The sequence below is a fragment of the Neoarius graeffei genome, chromosome 8 (genome assembly GCF_027579695.1).
Source record: "Neoarius graeffei isolate fNeoGra1 chromosome 8, fNeoGra1.pri, whole genome shotgun sequence".
NCBI lineage: Eukaryota > Metazoa > Chordata > Actinopteri > Siluriformes > Ariidae > Neoarius > Neoarius graeffei.
Window position 1 is genome coordinate 67,697,755 of NC_083576.1, and position 21,221 is coordinate 67,718,975.

Below are 21,221 nucleotides of genomic sequence, written 5' to 3' on the forward strand. Positions count from 1 at the left end.
GAACGACTTGTGTGCTTAGGGTCGTTGTCTTGTTGCATGACCCACCTTCTCTTGAGATTCAGTTCATGGACAGATGTCCTGACATTTTCCTTTAGAATTCACTGGTATAATTCAGAACTCATTGTTCCATCAGTGATGACAAGCCGTCCTGGCCCAGATGCAGCAAAACAGGCCCAAACCATGATACTACCACCACCATGTTTCACAGATGGGATAAGGTTCTTATGCTGGAATGCAGTGTTTTCCTTTCTCCAAACATAATGCTTCTCATTTAAACCAAAAAGTTCTATTTTGGTCTCCTCCGTCCACAAAACATTTTTCCACTAGCCTTCTGGCTTGTCCATGTGATCTTTAGCAAACTGCAGACGAGCAGCAATGTTCTTTTTGGAGAGCAGTGGCTTTCTCCTTGCAACCCTGCCATGCACACCATTGTTGTTCAGTGTTCTCCTGATGGTGGACTCATGAACATTAGCCAATGTGAGAGAGGCCTTCAGTTGCTTAGAAGTTACCCTGGGGTCCTTTGTGACCTCGCTGACTATTACATGCCTTGCTCTTGGAGTGATCTTTGTTGGTTGACCACTCCTGGGGAGGGTAACAATGGTCTTGAATTTCCTCCATCTGTACACAATCTGTCTGACTGTGGATTGGTGGAGTCCAAACTCTTTAGAGATGGTTTTGTAACCTTTTCCAGCCTGATGAGCATCAACAACGCTTTTTCTGAGGTCCTCAGAAATCTCCTTTGTTCGTGCCATGATACACTTCCACAACCATGTGTGTTGTGAAGCTCAGACTTTGATAGATCCCTGCTCTTTAAATAAAACAGGGTGCCCACTCACACCTGATTGTCATCCCATTGATTGAAAACACCTGACTCTAATTTCACCTTCAAATTAACTGCTAATGCTAGAGGTTCATATACTTTTGCCACTCACAGATATGTAATATTGGATCGTTTTCCTCAATAAATAAATGACCAAGTATAATATTTTTGTCTTATTTGTTTAACTGGGTTCTCTTTATCTATCTACTTGTGTGAAAATCTGATGTTGTTTTAGGTCATATTTATGCAGAAATGTAGAAAATTCCAAAGGGTTCACAAACTTTCAAGCACCACTGTATAGTGCTGAGTAGTGGGAACATGTATTTCATGTAAACAATGCAGAGAGTGAAAGTGAAAGGGCTGTATGGGTGATAATATAAGGATGACCAAATAAAAGCTTTTGTACTGACAAAAATACCATGGAACCAGTAACTAGATCTATAAAAGCTATCGAATAACATCACATTTCAGCTTGCATCCGATATTTGAACATCGAAACTGATTATATGGCCCAGTATTGGTTTTTGTACTGTTATCATCAGCATGGGCCTGGCCACAAGATGTTGCCAACCGCACAGTGGATTGTGGGATATGTAAAAGGGGTGAATGGGTGTTTCAACAATATACTAATTCAAACCATAATAACAATCAACAGAAACATATTTTGGAAAGAGGGTTTGCCATGAGGTATCCATGAACACGAGCTATGAATCAGGAAGAGTGAAGGCTAAAACGTGCTTCCTGGGACATGTGAAGCCATTCAACCTCATGTTTTCAAACTGCATCTTTTAAAGCTGCTGTATCACAGAGTGGAATCAGCCCTCCTCCGCATATACACTACCGTTCAAAAGTTTGGGGTCACCCAGACAATTTTGTGTTTTCCATGAAAAGTCACACTTTTATTTCCCACCATAAGTTGTAAAATGAATAGAAAATATAGTCAAGACATTTTTCTGGCCATTTTGAGCATTTAATCGACCCCACAAATGTGAAGCTCCAGAAACTCAATCTGCTCAAAGGAAGGTCAGTTTTATAGCTTCTCTAAAGAGCTCAACTGTTTTCAGCTGTGCTAACATGATTGTACAAGGGTTTTCTAATCGTCCATTAGCCTTCTGAGGCAATGAGCAAACACATTGTACCATTAGAACACTGGAGTGAGAGTTGCTGGAAATGGGCCTCTATACACCTATGGAGATATTGCACCAAAAACCAGACATTTGCAGCTAGAATAGTCATTTACCACATTAGCAATGTATAGAGTGGATTTCTGATTAGTTTAAAGTGATCTTCATTGAAAAGAACAGTGCTTTTCTTTCAAAAATAAGGACATTTCAAAGTGACCCCAAACTTTTGAACGGTAGTGTATATATGACCACAAAGATGCCCATGATCGGCTAGTGTTGCTATGATTGACAGAGGAGAGTATGCCATACTTCCCTATATGAGAGCACAGCCAATACTGGACACCCTGCTATGGATGGCTGAGTCGTCACTGGGATTTGAACTCCAAATATCCATATGGACAGGGTGAAAGCTTTTCTGTTGCACCATTAGGGAGCCCCCCTATCTGCATTTGGCCTTAGAGTATGCCAACTTTGGCATTCAAATGGAAATGTGGCATTTTCCACTAAAGACAAGCCTTTTTTGTTGTTGTTGTTGTTGTTGTTGTTTTTGATCTCCATTCTGTAAATGCCACAATTGCACAACATGCAATGTACAGTAAAAGTTTAAAATTTACCTTTGTCAATCAAACCCACTCTATGTGATATTTTAATGTGTGTGTGTGTGCGCATGCAATGTACCTTTCAGATTCATTTGCTGTAGAGGCTCGCCATAGCTTTCCTCTTTACTCTTGTAATAGAAGATAGACGTGTCCTGAAACTTGAACCAGTATTGTTTGTAGTCCCTCAGTGTTAATCTCCTGGGCCTAAATATAAAAAAAATTAAATTACTCCCAATAAATGCTTTGATACTCTTTTAGCTCTAAAAAATAATGTGCAACAGAAGATAAATAATAGGTCTTACCGAAATATTTTCAAGTAGTCATTCAGTTCCGGAGGGGTCATATTTTCCTAAACAGAAGAAGAAGAAGCCTTTATTTTTGGCACATACGCACTCAAGCACAGTGAAATTCCTCCTCTGCATTTAACCCATCTGCAGCAGTGAACACACGCATGCACACACACATACCCAGAGCAGTGGGCAGCTATGCTACAGCCCCCGGGGAGCAGTTGGGGGTTAGGTGCCTCGCTCAAGGGCACTTCAGCCATGATACAGAGGGAGGAGGAAGTGGTGTTTATTCATTCAACTCCCTCACGTTTTTCTTGCTGGTCCACAGTCATAAACATTAAAATGTAGTTAAAAACTCCAAATACTGTTCCACAGTTTGATAAAACTGTGCTTGTATTCTCAAGCGTATGTCAGTAACAAACCTCATTAATGAGTAACATATTACACGGTTACGCAAAGATATGTAGTTTATTTTCGAGTGGTGAACATAATCACAAGTGAGTGAAGTGAACGAGTGAAAATATTTTCAACACAAGAAGATAAACTTCATATCTTCGTGCCACCATGTAATGTTCTTTATATTATATGGACACAGCCACACACAAAAAATAAATAAATACACAAGTTAATCAAAAGAATTTTAATTTTGAACTGGTTGACCATTTTGACAACACACCTCGGGCCAGTGGGAAAACACTGAGAATGACGTCACTGGAGTGAAATATCGGGAAATTATTATACATATAGGACACATTTTCGATGGAATAAAAACGTATTCTTTTCCATTCTAGCGGGTTTCATTTACTTGGTTTGATAGCATGCAATATTTTTAGCATATCGCTTATCCTACATATATTACATCATTCTATCCAATGGAGAATGAGTGTTGAATATGGTTTATGATATTGCATGGTTGTCAAGACAACATGACGTCACATGTCGGAGAAGTAAAATTTCCATGCTAGTGAGTGACTGTGACAATTTGTAAACAAACATGGCCACCAGGTTTGCTTCGTTAAATACGGAAGATTTTGAGAGAATTTTGAAAGAGAAAGACGCATTGAACACCTGAAAATATTGTATAATTATTATTATTATTATTATTAAGTGTTGCCAGGCAAAACAAACCTCGCCCGGTAGCACTTATGATGACTATGAAGGAAGATCTCATCTCATCTCATTATCTCTAGCTGCTTTATCCTTCTACAGGGTTGCAGGCAAGCTGGAGCCTATCCCAGCTGACTACGGGCGAAAGGCGGGGTACACCCTGGACAAGTCGCCAGGTCATCACAGGGCTGACACATGGACAACTATTCACACTCACATTCACACCTACGGTCAATTTAGAGTCACCAGTTAACCTAACCTGCATGTCTTTGGACTGTGGGGGAAACCGGAGCACCCGGAGGAAACCCACGCGGACACGGGGAGAACATGCAAACTCCGCACAGAAAGGCCCCCGCCGGCCACGGGGCTCGAACCCAGGACCTTCTTGCTGTGAGGCGACAGCGCTAAGCACTACACCACCGTGCCGCCATGAAGGAAGATATCACGAAAAAAATAGGTACCCTATGGGTACATGTGGCTACTGCTTATAAATAAAATTGTTTTCTGATGCCATGTCCATACAGTAAATATCTCATCTCATTATCTCTAGCCGCTTTATCCTTCTACAGGGTCGCAGGCAAGCTGGAGCCTATCCCAGCTGACTACGGGCGAAAGGCGGGGTACACCCTGGACAAGTCGCCAGGTTATCACAGGGCTGACACATAGACACAGACAACCATTCACACTCACATTCACACCTACGGTCAATTTAGAGTCACCAGTTAACCTAACCTGCATGTCTTTGGACTGTGGGGGAAACCGGAGCACCTGGAGGAAACCCACGCGGACACGGGGAGAACATGCAAACTCCACACAGAAAGGCCCTCGCCGGCCACGGGGCTCGAACCCAGGACCTTCTTGCTGTGAGGCGACAGCGCTAACCACTACACCACCGTGCCGCCCTACAGTAAATATAGCGTATATATTTACTCTATGAGGCAGTAGCCACAAAAATGAAGCGTAATCCAAAAATGAACAATTTAAAAATCACAGAAGTAAAATATACCAAGTGTCTGTACTTTATATTATTCTAATCTTACCTCTTACAGTTTTCGAAACTGAAACCTCCGAACCGAGGCTGACATACACACGCTGTCGCCATGACCCAAGCTCTTATTTCCCGGAAATGGCCCGGCGCTAGAGCTCAGTGGAACGCACTTTCCCTCTGTAATAAGCATAAACATGTCTGAAAGCGATTTCTTGAGTCGAGTCCATTTATTTCGAATGGTGAACCAAATTGTATACACTCACTGGCCAATTTAATCGGAACACGTGTATGCGCAGTGCACGATTGTTACACTCTTACATTCTTACAGCATGATGACGTAGTGGCTAGCGCTTCTATATGAGGCAGTAGACACAACAAAAACAATTTTGACCTTTTTGGTGACCTTGACCGGATGACCCCCAAAATGTTGGAGGTTCTATTTGAGACCAATGCCCATCGATCCTGAAAGTTTCATGAAGATTGATCCAGCTGTTTTCCCATAATATCGTTAACAACAAAACAAAGAAACCCGACCCAAAACAATACCTCGCCCCGCTTACTCTGTAGCGGGCGAGGTTATAATAATAATAATAATAGCTGGCTTTTTTCATGGTATATCCATTCAGCTACTCATCTTCGACTAGTTCAATATCATGCTAGCTGAATGGAATATAGCCGATATACCACGAAAAAGCCAGCCAATATTATTTAAATATGTCACTCAGACCCGCAGTGTATTTTGTATGAAAAATGTGAGTTTTTCAACACTAGAAGATAAACTTCATATCTTCAAGCCAATGTGTGATTTTCTTTTGATTATATCGACACATTCACAAACAAAAACAATTCTTCGATTTCCTCACGAGTGACATATCGAGATTTCCGTCACGGTTTTTGTTCTCCATGTCCCGGATGTAGCTCGTATGAAAAATCCGAGCGGTGTATTTCCCAGTAAAACACTTGTGTCCATATAATATAATCAGATAAATCAGGTAGCATATAACCAGCCAATCAGCTGCCTACCGTACCAACTGATCTGCATTGCTGATCTCTCCCACCATCTTGACCTCAAGTGATTTCAGGGCAGATTCCAGGTCATGCATGCCATGGTTGGAGCTGAAATCCTGAGACAGTGACAGCTTCCCTATATGGTACTGAGAGAGGAGTAGAGCCAGTTTATTTTCTACACTGTATGTATGGGTGGAGGTTATAGTCATAAAAGGTTTCATTTTGGGCTGTGAAGAAATATCTTGAGAAGGATTCTTCTGGATTTCTGTGGAACCAAACACGACAGCACCATCAATGGTTGTAAGAAAAATACACAGAATAGTATGAAGAAGCAAAGCAGGCATTGATTTCTTTATTGTTTCATTATCAAGCTGTTGATAGAGACTCTAGAGTAGGGGAGAACGGGGTAAGATGAGCCAGGGGGTAAGATGAGCCACCCCCTGTTTCTAAGAAACAGTAAACAAATGTGACCATGTGACCACATTCAAGGGGGCGGGACCATTTACTTACACTTGTGGAGAGGAGCACCACATGTCAAACTAGGTGAGGGAGATATTTATAAAAATGTGTTTTTGTGCTTTCTAAGTCAATTCCATGTTTGTCCACAGTGAAGATGATTTAGAGAAGACAAAAGTAGAATAATATTTAGACACATTAGGGTTAAGTTAGTGGCTTTCTAAGCTATGATATGAATGCTAATAAAAATAATTTTGATTAGCCTAATCCCCTTTATTAGCATTTTTCTACAAAATGGTGGCCACGGGGTAAGATGAGCCATTAGATGTGGGGCAAGTTGAGCCACTGGCTCAACTTACCCCATTGGTGGCTGAGCTTACCCAATATGGATGACACTTAAGTTTTCACATTTACTGGTCATATATGACAACAACATTTTATATATATATATATGACATCAGATGAGGAAGACCAGTTGTTAGATGTGGGGGATTATGTTGTGGCAAAATTCACAGGGAAGAAGAAAGTGCATTTCTTCATTGGCCAGATAATCAAATTGGATGTCTTCGAAATAGAGGCAAGATTTGTCAAAAGAAGCCGGTCATGCCATGGCTCTGCAAGAAAGCCGACCTTTGTCTTCAAAGAGAAAGATAAGGCTGTCCTGTCAAGACAGGATATTGTGAAAAAATTGCCCCACCCCTTTACTGTTGGGGGGACAGCATGGAGGGAGAGGCAAATGGTGTTCCCTTCCAATTTGAATGCTTGGAACATTGAATAATGATGAAATGATTGATGGAATGATTGCTGCATGTTTTAGCAATGTTTTAACCTACTGAAAGAAATAAGATTTTTTGGCACTGTTCTACTGTTTTAGTAATTTCTATAATATAGTATATCTCTCATTCCCTCTCTAACCATCCCTCTTTCTATCTATCTATGCATATCTCTCTCTCTCTATCCATCTATCTATCCCTCCCTATCCCATCTCGTTCTATCACCTCTCTCTTCATCTCCCCTTCTCTATGCAACGGCCCTATCCCCCACTTGCTTGACTTGACTTGATTCACTGATTGCATTTCTAATAATAAAAGTTGTTTACTTTGTTAACCTAACATGTTTTGTGTTGGCTCAATTTACCCCACACAGTGGCTCATCTTACCCCGTGCATGGGGTAAGTTGAGCCACTTGACATTTTTTTTTCCAAGAGGTAATATCACTCTAACCATAAGAGCTTATCAATTATTTTTTGCTCAGATAGTAACAGTACACTTTGAAATTTGGTATGGTGTGTAGACTGGAAGCAAAAATGGCTTTAACATGTAGTTATGATGAAAAATGTAAAAAGTGGCTCATCTTACCCCGCTCTCCTCTATATGAGATTTTAGCTCTCCCATCTAATATCCCATAACTGCTTAAGCCTGTAACTGTGTGGCTGGAAAGATGGTTATAAAGGTGGGAAACTCAACACAGAACGGAGAAAGAGGAACCGAGAGAGGAATTATCAACAGAAGTTACTTCTGGGAATGATATTTTAGTGGCGGTAAGGGTGTGAAGTGTCAGATAGTCAAAGCAGGCCATCTTCTCACATGCAAGTTGTTTATATGAGAGAGAGAGAGAGAGAGAGAGAGAGGGGACATTTTTTTCATGCCTACATGTGCATGGTGACTCAAAAGATGTTTAGAGTTGAACATTTTGATTGCTTATAAGGAGAATAAATATATCTAAACCAGATGTTGTGTTATCTAAGTGATTGATGCTCATAAATTCAGCTTTTCTCTTCTGAAACACATTCAGCTGCACTGCTGCCAGAGTAGTGGGTGTTGCCTGCTTACTGTGGTTTTAAAGATCTTTGTTTTTGTCATAAAGAAGTCTGACCCGTGTTTCCTGTGTGTAGCAGTAAAGTGCTGTGTTTAAAGCAGGAGTAAAGTTCTTTGTGGCTTTGGGAGCCTGTATAGCAGTAAACTAACCTGCAGGGCTCCAAACAGCATCATCTCTTCCTCAGTGCAGTCATTGTCCTCCAGCAGGATTGCCCAGCGCCCCTGCTCATACAGCTGCATCAGACGCACCTCATCATACTGACAGAAACAAGGTTTTGAGCCAGTTTTTACAGCATGCGTATTTAACAGCTATTCCACGAAATCAAGTCGTATATGAGCTGATAGCTATAAGCCATGTACGACGAGATTGAGTCGAATAACTGTTTTATTCTGTCCACATTCACTGGATTTTGAGAAACGCAGCATTTTAATTTGTATTTTTTTCCAACTTCGATAAATGAAAACTTTATACAAAACGTTCGACAAAATCATTCCTGCTTAGAATGTAAACAAACCGGCGAAATGACAGTAGCAATTTGTGAAAAATGCTTTAATAATAATCATTCTTGAAAAATAAAAACGATATGTTCTTACCATCAAATACTTTCATTCCGTATTTTGTTTCTTTTTTTTTATTTTTGGGGAGTTTTGTTTTCGAGTAGAGTTTTTATTTCGTCCTCGGTTGGTTCAGCAACACGCTCCGCCATTTTGTTTTTCTCTACTCACGGTATATGAGCTGATATCCTAGTAGTAGCCAATCAGAGCGCATGATTGCACATATCCAGCGAGTGTGGATAGAATAATGTAATTTCTGCTGTATATTGCACGGTTCAGACTAAAAAGAGATTTTCTCAAACACACACACACGCACCTTGGGTTCCATGTCGTGAAAGGTGTAGTATTTGAAGCGTAACCACAGCTTCTCATTCTCCTGTATTCCCTGCTGCATGAGTGAGCGTGATGAATCCAGCCATCTGGATGAGAAGAGATGCATTAAAAATGTTTTGCATTTGCAATATGAAGAGTGATTGAGTAGTATTCGCTTATACAGTACCTGGTGTGGATGTGTGTTTTGTCAACTTTGCTGGCTGGTCGGTAGAGTTTAGCGATGATCTCTGGAGGAGGAGACGGCTGGCACACAGACAGAATCTTATAGACAGCCTCAGTTTTAGGCGAGTCAGCAAAATGAGCCGGCATGCCATTGTACAGAGCTGGAACTGATCCTGAAGGTATAGTTTGGTTTTAGATGATGCAAAAGTCTCAGATCTTTTCAACAGTGCTTAGATCAAATGTACAGTCAATGTATTTGTGGGAAATAGATTATTGTTGAGACTGTATGATTTATGACTGTATAAATGATTTAAGGTACATAAATGTATGAAAACCTGATGTCAGTGGTATGTCTGTAAGGTCGTACTCCTCTTCTACAGAATCTTTGTCTTTCTTTTTCTTTTTCTCCTCCACTGGCCTTAGCAGAGACAGTTCCTCTGGATGGCGAATGTCTGAGAGAAAGGAGAAAAAAGAAGAAATACATACATAGATGGAAACAGAATAAAGTCACACAAATCTTTCATTCATTCATTCATTCATTCATTCATTCATCTTCAGTAACTGCATTATCCTGGTCAGGGTTGCACTGGATCTCAAGCCGATCCCAGGAACACTGGGTGTGAGATAGTTATAGACCTTCAATGGGACACCATCACACAGCACCATTCACACACTCATTCACACCCAGGGCTAACTTAATGTAGCCAATGGTATGTTATTCTTTTCATAGGTAGGAGGAAACCAGAGAACGGCACATGGACATGGGGAAAACATGCAAAACTCAACACAGACAGTAGCTCAAGCGTCAGATCAAACTGAAGACGTGAGAACTGGAAGTTAGTAAAGCTACCCATTGCATCACTATGCTACTCTTCACCCAATAAATTGCTCATCATGGTGGGTCCACCAAAAATTGTTTACATATCAGCATTTCAAATGTTAATTTCTTTCATTCTTTAATTGCTTTCTTTCTTTCATAGTTTCATGATAATTATTCGCTTTTAAATTTTATTTGGCCCCATTTTCTATCAAATTTGTTTCAGAAATGAAAGGGTGACTGTCCTGAAAGCGTTAAAATCGAGTTATCCAATGAGATTTTTTCGTTTGTTGTCTCTAGGCTGAGAAGCTTAGAGCTGGCTCACTCATTGGTTAGGACTTCATTGCGGGGACAGAAGGCCATGGCAGTGTATGTTTATATAGGAAGTGACAGATGAATTAACCAATCAGATTTTGATTTAGGCGGCACGGTGGTGTAGTGGTTAGCGCTGTCGCCTCACAGCAAGAAGGTCTGGGTTCGAGCCCCGTGGCCGGCGAGGGCCTTTCTGTGTGGAGTTTGCATGTTTTCCCCATGTCTGCGTGGGTTTCCTCCGGGTGCTCCGGTTTCCCCCACAGTCCAAAGACATGCAGGTTAGGTTAACTGGTGGCTCTAAATTGACCGTAGGTGTGAATGTGGGTGTGAATGGTTGTCTGTGTCTATGTGTCAGCCCTGTGATGACCTGGCGACTTGTCCAGGGTGTACCCCGCCTTTCGCCTGTAGTCAGCTGGGATAGGTTCCAGCTTGCCTGCGACCCTGTAGAACAGGATAAAGCGGCTAGAGATAATGAGATGAATGAGATGAGATTTTGATTTATAGTGGGAGAGACCAAACATTTATCGCCCTCGGCCTTCTCGAAGGCCAACACGAGCTTAACCGTGAGCTGGCACCGTCAGTGCAGCAGTGAAGTAACCTTCCAGCCGGTGTAGTGTTCATCAGTAGTGTTAGTGAATGCTAATAAAGCGGTCAAGCCAGTGCTATCAAGAGCAAGTAGCACAGGCTAACGACCGAGAAACTAAGATTTCTGTCTCTAGACTTTTCTTCCACGCATGCTCGCTACAGTATTTTTCACTCAGACTTAAGTATGCATTTCCCTGTGTAATTTACTTAGTTATTTTTAAAATCAGCATTGACAACTACACACAACAGAGTGACCTGACAGGCTGCTGGTAATCCCTTGCAAAATCCTTTGCCCTGTTGCTTTTTTAGGATGTCTGAAGTCCCAGCTCTAATAGTAATGGTTCGCCTCTGATTCCATGAATATGCCATTGGAAACACTCCTAACCTGCTCCTATTCCTTCACCTAACTGTACTGTTAACTGGCCAATAGATGCTCAACCTACATAAGCTTCATGTTAGTGAGACAGGTATGAGATTGGCGAGGATTTCTGTGTATGAGCCACAGAATAAGGTAGTGTGGCTATAGCAAGAATTATGGTACTTTTTTTCCTTTGACCAAGTCAAGCCAAGTCAAAGTCCCTCTCACGCCAGAATCTGGTCTTCCTAGGCAGTCTCCCGTCCCAATACTAACCAACTCTTTAAGGCAAATGGGTGCGGCACTGATCTCCGTTTCGATAGCCCTCAGCCTCTCACCTATACAGCTAGGGTTACAGTGGGGGGGCTGGTCCTCTGGTAACCGCAAGAGTTTGACTTCCCCACTCGCATCTGTATTGCAGCATGCCTTGGCAGACTGTAGTAGGTAACATTTTTATGATGGTCTTTGGTATGACCTGACTGCTAGTAGAACTTGCGATCTCCTGGTCAAGAGGTGGACACGCTAACCACTAGGCCAACTCATGGTCTCTTTGACCAAGACACACTGTTAATTTTATAGATCTGCTGTGAAACACTGTTAGATATTCTCTATATCAGAAATAAAACAACTTTTGTATTGTACCATTGACATCTGTAGTATGCTTTGCTATAATACTGAAATTCAGCACTCTGGTAAGTGTCTTACTCAAAATCCTGCAGATTCCCTGGACAGTACGGAACACCGAGCTGGAGAAGCAGACGCGGAGTCGCAAGGTGACTCCATTAGGAAGGCCCAGTCGCAGAGGCTTGTGTTGGGGGGTGAAGAACAGACGAGCATCTGCAAAGATCCCACATTTATCGAGGGTCCAGGATGTCTGCAAGACCCACTGCTGCTTCTGCTCCCACCAAAGGGCATGATCTGACCAGTCCTGCTGCATTTCTAATACAAGATCAAAACAAACAATCAATAATGTAGGGGTTTTAACTCATCACGTTAATCAGATTATACTTTATGCATGTATAAACGAGCATCTAAAGGCTCCTGTCATGTTTAAAATATATGTTAGATGTCTAATAACTTGGTCTGACTTTACTTGTGTGCCTCATAATCTCTTTGCACAATTTTTTTTCATTATAAAACCATTGTACTCCCCTGCCTATGCAGAATGTATGATACTGGATATAACTCACGTGTTTTTTCTACAATTTTTAGAATGACCCCACCTATGTGGAGGTCAGAGGTTACACTGATTTTAATGGGTGGAGCTTCAGGGCCCAGGGCCTCCACAGTGACTGACAGGTCCCACGCTGCCATCCTCAAGGTGCTGGAGAGGAAAAATGAAACAGAGGAAGAACAGAAGGCATTCTTATAAAAATGAAGTGTATGATACAAATGTGTCAAAAAATCTGGAACAATCATCCCCTCTACATCAGAATTTCTACTTCTCTACTTGGGTTTAAAAGTGCCCTCAAAAATTACCTTCTGTCTTATCCTAGTAACTTTTGACCAGTCTAAATCTTTTTAAAATGATTGTTATCTCTGAAAGCCTTTACACATTTTTCCCTGCAATTCACTTGTACTGATATTGTACATTGAACTATCTTTTTATACATTTTGTATATTAGTTATTAGTTTATTTACATATGATATTTTATAATATTGATAGAGTGGCATGGTGGTGTAGTGGTTAGCACTGTCGCCTCACAGCAAGAAGGTTCTGGGTTCGAGCCCAGTGGCCGATGAGGGCCTTTCTGTGCGGAGTTTGCATGTTCTCCCCGTGTCCGCGTGGGTTTCCTCCGGGTGCTCCGGTTTCCCCCACAGTCCAAAGGTTAGGTTATAATTGGTGGCTCTAAATTGACCGTAGGTGTGAATGGTTGTCTGTGTCTATGTGTCAGCCCTGCGATGATCTGGCGACTTGTCCAGGGTGTACCCCGCCTCTCGCCCGTAATCAGCTGGGATAGGCCTGCACAGGATAAGTGGCTACAGATAATGGATAGTATTGATAAGCATATTTATTTATCCATTTTAATCATTATTAGTTTTGATTATTGTTACTTTTAGACTTATGGTATGTTAGATGTGGGAGGATCTAGTATAAGCCTAATTGGTTTACTTCCTCCCCCAGCACGTAGTCTTTTATTGTTGTCATTATTTTTGTCTTTTTTTAATGTGTGAAAAAAAACCCAGAAGTCATAGAAGAAAGAATCTCGATTAATGGACATATTCATAAAGTAGCGTTTGTTATAGATATACTGTAATAAATTGAATACATTTAAAGGAGTAGTTTGTCATTTTTACAGTCCTCTGCTGCTTGTCAGGTGAATTTTTATTTCCCACTAAAATAACAACAACAAAAAAACCACACCCCATAATAATAATAAGGGCGGCACGGTGGCGTAGTGGTTAGCGCTGTCACCTCACAGCAAGAAGGTCCGGGTTCGAGCCCCGTGGCCGACGAGGGCCTTTCTGTGCGGAGTTTGCATGTTCTCCCCGTGTCCGTGTGGGTTTCCTCCGGGTGCTCCGGTTTCCCCCACAGTCCAAAGACATGCAGTAGGTTAATTGGTGACTCTAAATTGACCGTAGGTGTGAATGTGAGTGTGAATGGTTGTCTGTGTCTATGTGTCAGCCCTGTGATGACCTGGCGACTTGTCCAGGGTGTACCCCGCCTCTCGCCCGTAGTCAGCTGGGATAGGCTCCAGCTTGCCTGCGACCCTGTAGAACAGGATAAAGCGGCTAGAGATAATGAGATGAGATGAGATGATAATAATAATAGGAAAGCTTTGCCTTCCCACACCCAAAGCTTTGAAAGTACATCTGTTGAAAGTACATGTCTCATATTTTGCCTACTGCTGTGGGAGGAGCTTATTTCTGGGCCAGAAAAATGTCCAAAAAAAACCCCCAAGGGCTGAAATTATGAAATTCCACAAGCCAATAAACTACTTTAAACTTCACAAACTGCACCTTTAATGTCATAAAATGACCCTGTCTTTGTTATTTATAGAAGTTGTTTACGGTGCTTGTTTTTGTAATTTTCTCTCTGATGAGCTGAAGGAAATAGCATCCATTTCTGTACTCCTAGTGTTATTACAAAAAACCTAAAAATGTGCTCAGTCCCAGAGCAGGGCTGATCTCAGCCAAACTATAAAGGCACAAACATACAGCATGTCCGTAGGTAAAGGATTGTACTTGTGTATTTGTGAGAGAGGGGTCCAGTGAGAATTAATAATATAAAATAGACATTCAGTACATTCTTTCTTTTTCTCGGAAACAATGAATGTGTTGCTACATGATGTTCTGATGACCTTCATGACACATGCTGCTAAAAAGAATGACTTGGCTTGTCTATCACATGTTAAGCATGAGTGTGCAAGCATTCACAAGCATATTTACACATGCACACGCTGCCTCCCTTATCCCCCGTCTGTGTGACACTGCTTTTCCACATCTTGCTCTGCAGCAACCAATACTTCCCATTTTTACTGTAATCACATTTAACCCATGCTTCCTCTTTCAGTTTAACATCAACAGCCACTTCTAACCATACACAGGCATTTGTGTACACACACAAGAATGGGGAAGGGTGTGGGTCCAAACCACATACGAGTTACTCTTTTCGAGGAGTGTACGTTTTATACAAAATGTAATTGAGCACCAATTTAGACATGACTGGATAAGTGCAAATTAGTCATCATATTAATTTCCTTATACTTTACATTTATTGAACACAATTAAAATGACAAGAATGATAGCAGCAATATATTATTTGAAATAAAAGTAGTTTTCTGCCAATATTTGTTTGTGGATATATTTAATCACAGGTTTGATTATGAAAGAGAAATTTGCATTTCATTGCATCCGAATATAACCCCCCCCCCAGCATTATTTATACTTTTATACACTTTATACTCACGCAACACTTTTAACGAAGAATGATATTCCATAAATATTCTACATTTATTTTGCATTAATATTTAATTTTTCAAAATATGATTTACAAATCATTTTTTTTTAATATAGATTACTTATTATTTTATGTCAATAATAATAATAATAATTATTATTATTCATAGAAAACATCCTCCGCAACAACATACTCGGTCTAATCACTAGGATGGATGACACCAGAATCCCCAAACAGCTACTGTTTGGAGAGCTTAAGTATGGTAAGCGCTCTAGGGACAGATCCTGTAAACGGTGGAAGGATTGTGTTAAAGAAGACCTGAAAATCTTTGGTATCGACATCAAATCATGGTACCAAGCTGCGCTGAACCACTCAAACTGGCGTGTTAAAGTTCAAGATGGGAAACGTCTCTGTGAGGAGAAACTGAACAGCAGGGTAGAGGAAAGAAGGCGCAGGAGAAAGGGCTGGGAGGGCCCCCCATCATCAATATATTGACGGGGACCATAAGGAAAGGTAAGGATTATTATTATTATCTCATCTCATCTCATCATCTCTAGCCGCTTTATCCTGTTCTACAGGGTCGCAGGCAAGCTGGAGCCTATCCCAGCTGACTACGGGCGAAAGGCGGGGTACACCCTGGACAAGTCGCCAGGTCATCACAGGGCTGACACATAGACACAGACAACCATTCACACTCACATTCACACCTACGGTCAATTTAGAGTCACCAGTTAACCTAACCTGCATGTCTTTGGACTGTGGGGGAAACCGGAGCACCCGGAGGAAACCCACGCGGACACGGGGAGAACATGCAAACTCCACACAGAAAGGCCCTTGCCGGCCACGGGGCTCGAACCCGGACCTTCTTGCTGTGAGGCGACAGCGCTAACCACTACACCACCGTGCCACCCCTATTATTATTAATTTTTTCATGATTATAAGTGATTAAATGGATGTAAATTTTCCCTGATGTATTCTTATCACATGGTTCTAATTTTGCCTTTTGCAATTTTTAAGGCTCTATTGTTTTTTCCCCCATTTCAAGCTAATTTGTATTGTATAACTTGTCACTGATTAATTCTTGATATTGAAATCAAATGACTATTCCTTCAAATCATCACTCACTAATAAGTATGCTGTCATTAATAAAATCAGTGAGAAAAGATAGTTACCTTTTCCGTCTTTTGGTGAGTGCAGAGTCTTCCCTTCTGAAAGTCACTTATGTTTTTCTGCTCGCCTTCACACTGAAGGTGTTGGGTTTTTGCTGTGTGTTGACACAGTTGTGTGAAAAGGGGTGTTTCTATTCTGTCAGTTTATACATAATGGAACAGTGTGTCACCACAGTCTCTCTGGGTGTGTTCTTCTATGAAGAGATGAGAACACTTGAAATAACTGTGTATCTGGTCTATTAAAGCAGATAGGATGGAACATACTGTATAGAAACTTCCCCATATTTCAACCGAAATGGGTTCGTTCAATTTGTTTAGTCTTGCTACAGCATTACGGTGTTGCATTAATACCCCACCCCACCCTACACACACTTTTTTCTTTTTTAAGTCTGCTTTCTTTACATTTTACAAATGATCCAGCACTACCTTCTGATTTACAGCATTGTATTTGCTTAGTAGCTTATAACCTGCCAGTGTCACAAAATAGACTTGGAGCGCATGTTTACAAGATTTACTGAAATGGATATTTCAATTCAAGATATGAATTTCACTGAATGGTTAAAAGCTATTATATGGTTTACAATTCATGTGTGATATTATAGGACATAGTGTCAAGACCACAGGGGAAGACTGGGTGCGATGTGGGGACAGACCCTGGATAGAACGCCAGTCCATCACAGAGATTCTTTACACTGTGTCTATAATGTCACTAATGATCTAAAGTTCAGTACTAATCTGAACCTTAATGCTAATCTAAAGCTTGATACCTTACTTTTTTTTAAAATCTACCTAGTTCAAGAATGGAAAAGTTCGGGTTGGAAAATCCAGAAATCCTAAACCCATTATTCTTAGATCAATTGTAAAGGTACATATTTGACATTTTGTACCTTAATTTAAAATAACTCTTAGTAATTTAGTTAAAATTGCAGGTGGAGTTTAAAAAATGCTTATGTTGGCTCAAGCATTTGGCCTATCATCTACGGTTTGTGAGTTTGAATCCTGATGATGCCACAGCTATCTGGGAGCCCAAGGAGCAAAATTGGCCATGCTCTCAGGGAGGGAGGTGGCATAGTATCAATTACAGCGACACTAGACAAATCATGGGTGTTTGTGAGCTCATGAATATGGAAGATGGTGAATAGCGGTTTCCTCCGAGTGTGTGACACAGCCTCTGAGCAGCAGTTTGAAAAGTTGCGGTTGGCTGATGTCCTCTGAAGCATGTGACAGCCTTCGCCCTCCCTGAATGGGAGCTGTTGTGTGACTGGGGAGAATTGTCTGGTGGGTGAGCACTGAATTGGAATTGGATCAAGATTAAATTAGGGAGAAAATCAGGGAAAATATTAGCTGTGAATTTGTACTGATCGCTCACTGACATTAAGCTACGGTCAGACTACAGCGTGTGACAGGTTATCGATGAAAATGAGGTGTTTTGGTGATGATGCATGGCGATATACAGGCGACCTAAAGGTTGTGGTCACACAGCAGGCGAATACTTGACCGTCACATCTTTGCGCGTTCAAGTGGCTAGGCTCACTCACAGGACCCAGTCATTATGGGAAACACCTGAAGCTGATTTGAGTGCAATCAGCACACGCATATAAGGACACAGAGGCTTTGCGAAGTATTATCACTGTCACGTTTTTTTCTAGCCATGCACTTGCATCCGTCCACCGCCACATGCCTGAGAGAATACTTGCAAAGTCTTTGTGAAAACAGTGTCCTTATATGCATGTGCTGATTGTGCTCAAATCAGCATCAGGTGTTTCCCATCACAACTGGGTCCCAAGCGCGTGCACAACGTACTCCGAAGGATCCCCGAATGTAAATGCACTTTTTAAGTCTTGGGGAATGTTAGGCTATGCTGAGCAGCTTGTTGATGAGGCTTCCGTGAGTATCAGAGACATGTATTTGTCTCGAATCAATCTCAAGAGGCTCGATGAAGGTTCCCCGAGCTTCAGGAAATATTCCCAAACCCATCTGCGAGTATTTGCCACTTAGTTTGCTGATGAAAACATTGCCACTAAATTTCAACGCATGAATTTTTCGCGACCTTTTTGGCCACTCATGAGGCGGAGACACAACAAAAAACAATTTGCAAAGCTCGGAGTACATTTGCTGTGTATTGCACAATAGGTGGTGATGCTACCAATTTTTCATCGCCAAGTATTCACAAACCCATTGCGAGCTGTAGTGTGACCAGGGCCTTATAAATGCATAAAAACTGAATCATCATTGACTATCCATCGCTAGCAATGATGACTGCTTCATTAGGATGCGCAGAAACGCAGATGGGCTGCGAGGCCCGCACCAGAGTGACAGAGTCACCTGCAGCAGCGGCACCAACAGCCTGGCCGAGCCACCATGAAAATGTCTGGCCTCATGAGCTCTCACATACTATTCTCCTCTCCTAACAAAGCACCTTGCACAGTAAGGTAAGACAAATGATGTCGGGCCCCCATCATGTTGTCTCTCTGGACCTCCAGACCTGATGCCAAGTGGTGCACAAAAGCGCCACAGACCTGAAAGGTATGGAAGTTGCCCCGCAGTGACAACTGACTTGCTGAGTGATACCATCAGGTAGTGTGCCATTGACCCTGTTGGGTTCATCTGCCACATTGCACTGAAAAGCACCCTGCTGACAGCACCTTATTAATGATGTACCCATAGCTGGAACCCAGGCAGGTGCTACCACTCTGGGTCAGAGCAGACCTGGGAGCGATTAAGCGTAACTTTCCTCAATACTCAAGTCCTTTCGGACCTGAGACTCACCACCGATTGCAGTTTAAAGTCATACCCAGGACTAAACACCTGATAATAACTAAATAGTCAAGTCAAGTCTGTTTGTATAGCGCTTTTAACAATAGACATTGTCCCAAAGCAGCTTGACAGACTCTGAATGACCCAAGACATGAGCTAATTTTATCCCTAATCTATCCCCAATGAGCGAGCCCGTGGCGACGGTGGCAAGGAAAAACTCCCTCAGACGACACAAGGAAGAAACCTCGAGAGGAACCAGACTCAAAAGGGAACCCATCCTCACCTGGACAACAACAGACAACATGACTAGAACATTAACAGTTTTAACGTGAAGAAGAAGAAACCTTTATTTGTCACATGCACACTTCAAGCAGGGCGGCACGGTGGTGTAGCAGTTAGTGCTGTCGCCTCACAGCAAGAAGGTCCGGGTTCGAGCCCCATGGCCGGCGAGGGCCTCTCAGTGTGGAGTTTGCATGTTCTCCCCGTGTCCGCGTGGGTTTCCTCCGGGTGCTCTGGTTTCCCCCACAGTCCAAAGACATGCAGGTTAGGTTAACTGGTGACTCTGAATTGACCGTAGGTGTGAATGTGAGTGTGAATGGTTGTCTGTGTCTATGTGTCAGCCCTGTAATGACCTGGCGACTTGTCCAGGGTGTACCCCGCCTTTCACCTGTAGTCAGCTGGGATAGGCTCCAGCTTGCCTGCGACCCTGGAGAACAGGATAAAGCTAGAGGCTAGAGATAATGAGATGAGATGAGACACTTCAAGCACAGTGAAATTCATCCTCTGCATTTAACCCATCTGAAGCAGCGAACACATGCGCACACACACACACTAGAGCGCCCGGGGAGCAGTCAGGGGTTAAGTAGGCACTTCAGCCCAAGGCCGCCCCACGTTAACCTAACTGCATGTCTTTGGACTGCGGGGGAAACCGGAGCACCCGGAGGAAACCCACGGAGACAACATGCAAACTCCACACAGAAAGGCCCTCGCTGGTCGCTGTGAGGTGACCGTGCTAACCACTAAACCACCCAGTTTCATTAATGGAAACTTGAGTGCAAAACTGTTCATACAGTGGTGCTTGAAAGTTTGTGAACCCTTTAGAATTTTCTATATTTCTCCTAAAATATGACCTAAAGCATCATCAGATTTTCACACAAGTCCTAAAAGTAGATAAAGAGAACCCAGTTAAACAAATGAGACAAAAATATTATACTTGGTCATTTATTTATTGAGGAAAATGATCCAATATTACATATCTGTGAGTGGCAAAAGTATGTGAACCTCTAGGATTAGCAGTTAATTTGAAGGTGAAATTAGAGTCAGGTGTTTTCAATCAATGGGATGACAATCAGGTGTGAGTGGGCACCCTGTTTTATTTAAAGAACAGGGATCTATCAAAGTCTGATCTTCACAACACATGTTTGTGGAAGTGTATCATGGCACGAACAAAGGAGATTTCTGAGGACCTCAGAAAAAGCATTGTTGATGCTCATCAGGCTGGGAAAGGTTACAAAACCATCTCTAAAGAGTTTGGATTCCACCAATCCACAGTCAGACAGATTGTGTACAAATGGAAGAAATTCAAGACCATTGTTACCCTCCCCAGGAGTTGTCGACCAACAAAGATCACTCCAAGAGCAAGGCATGTAATAGTCAGCGAGGTCACAAAGGACCCCAGGGTAACTTCTAAGCAACTGAAGGCCTCTCTCACATTGGCTAATGTTAATGCTCATTAGTCCACCATCAGGAGAACACTGAACAACAACGGTGTGCATGGCAGGGTTGCAAGGACAAAGCCACTGCTCTCCAAAAAGAACATTGCTGCTCATCTGGAGTTTGCTAAAGGTCATGTGGACAAGCCAGAAGGCTATTGGAAAAATGTTTTGTGGACGGATGAGACCAAAGTAGAACTTTTTGGTTTAAATAAGAAGCGTTATGTTTGGAGAAAGGAAAACACTGCATTCCAGCATAAGAACCTTATCCCATCTGTGAAACATGGTGGTGGTAGTATCATGGTTTGGGCCTGTTTTGCTGCATCTGGGCCAGGATGGCTTGCCATCATTGACGGA

At 42.0% G+C, this 21,221-nt stretch overlaps 1 protein-coding gene across 2 annotated transcripts in view; it reads right to left on the bottom strand.

Annotated features, from left to right (window-relative positions):
• The window catches only part of fermt3b (FERM domain containing kindlin 3b), a 31,532-nt gene extending 15,012 nt beyond the window's left edge, over positions 1 to 16,520 (bottom strand). For both annotated transcript variants that reach the window (XM_060928071.1, XM_060928070.1), the window contains exons 1-10: positions 16,399 to 16,520; positions 12,516 to 12,649; positions 12,031 to 12,264; positions 9,592 to 9,708; positions 9,261 to 9,429; positions 9,078 to 9,180; positions 8,357 to 8,464; positions 5,954 to 6,079; positions 2,846 to 2,892; positions 2,623 to 2,747 (exon numbers count right to left, since the gene is read on the bottom strand). In XM_060928071.1, coding sequence (XP_060784054.1) covers positions 2,623 to 2,747; positions 2,846 to 2,892; positions 5,954 to 6,079; positions 8,357 to 8,464; positions 9,078 to 9,180; positions 9,261 to 9,429; positions 9,592 to 9,708; positions 12,031 to 12,264; positions 12,516 to 12,639 — 1,153 coding nt within the window. In that variant the 5' untranslated portion in view covers positions 12,640 to 12,649; positions 16,399 to 16,520. The remainder of the gene's footprint in view (positions 1 to 2,622; positions 2,748 to 2,845; positions 2,893 to 5,953; positions 6,080 to 8,356; positions 8,465 to 9,077; positions 9,181 to 9,260; positions 9,430 to 9,591; positions 9,709 to 12,030; positions 12,265 to 12,515; positions 12,650 to 16,398) is intronic.
• Positions 16,521 to 21,221: the final 4,701 nt, after the last annotated feature.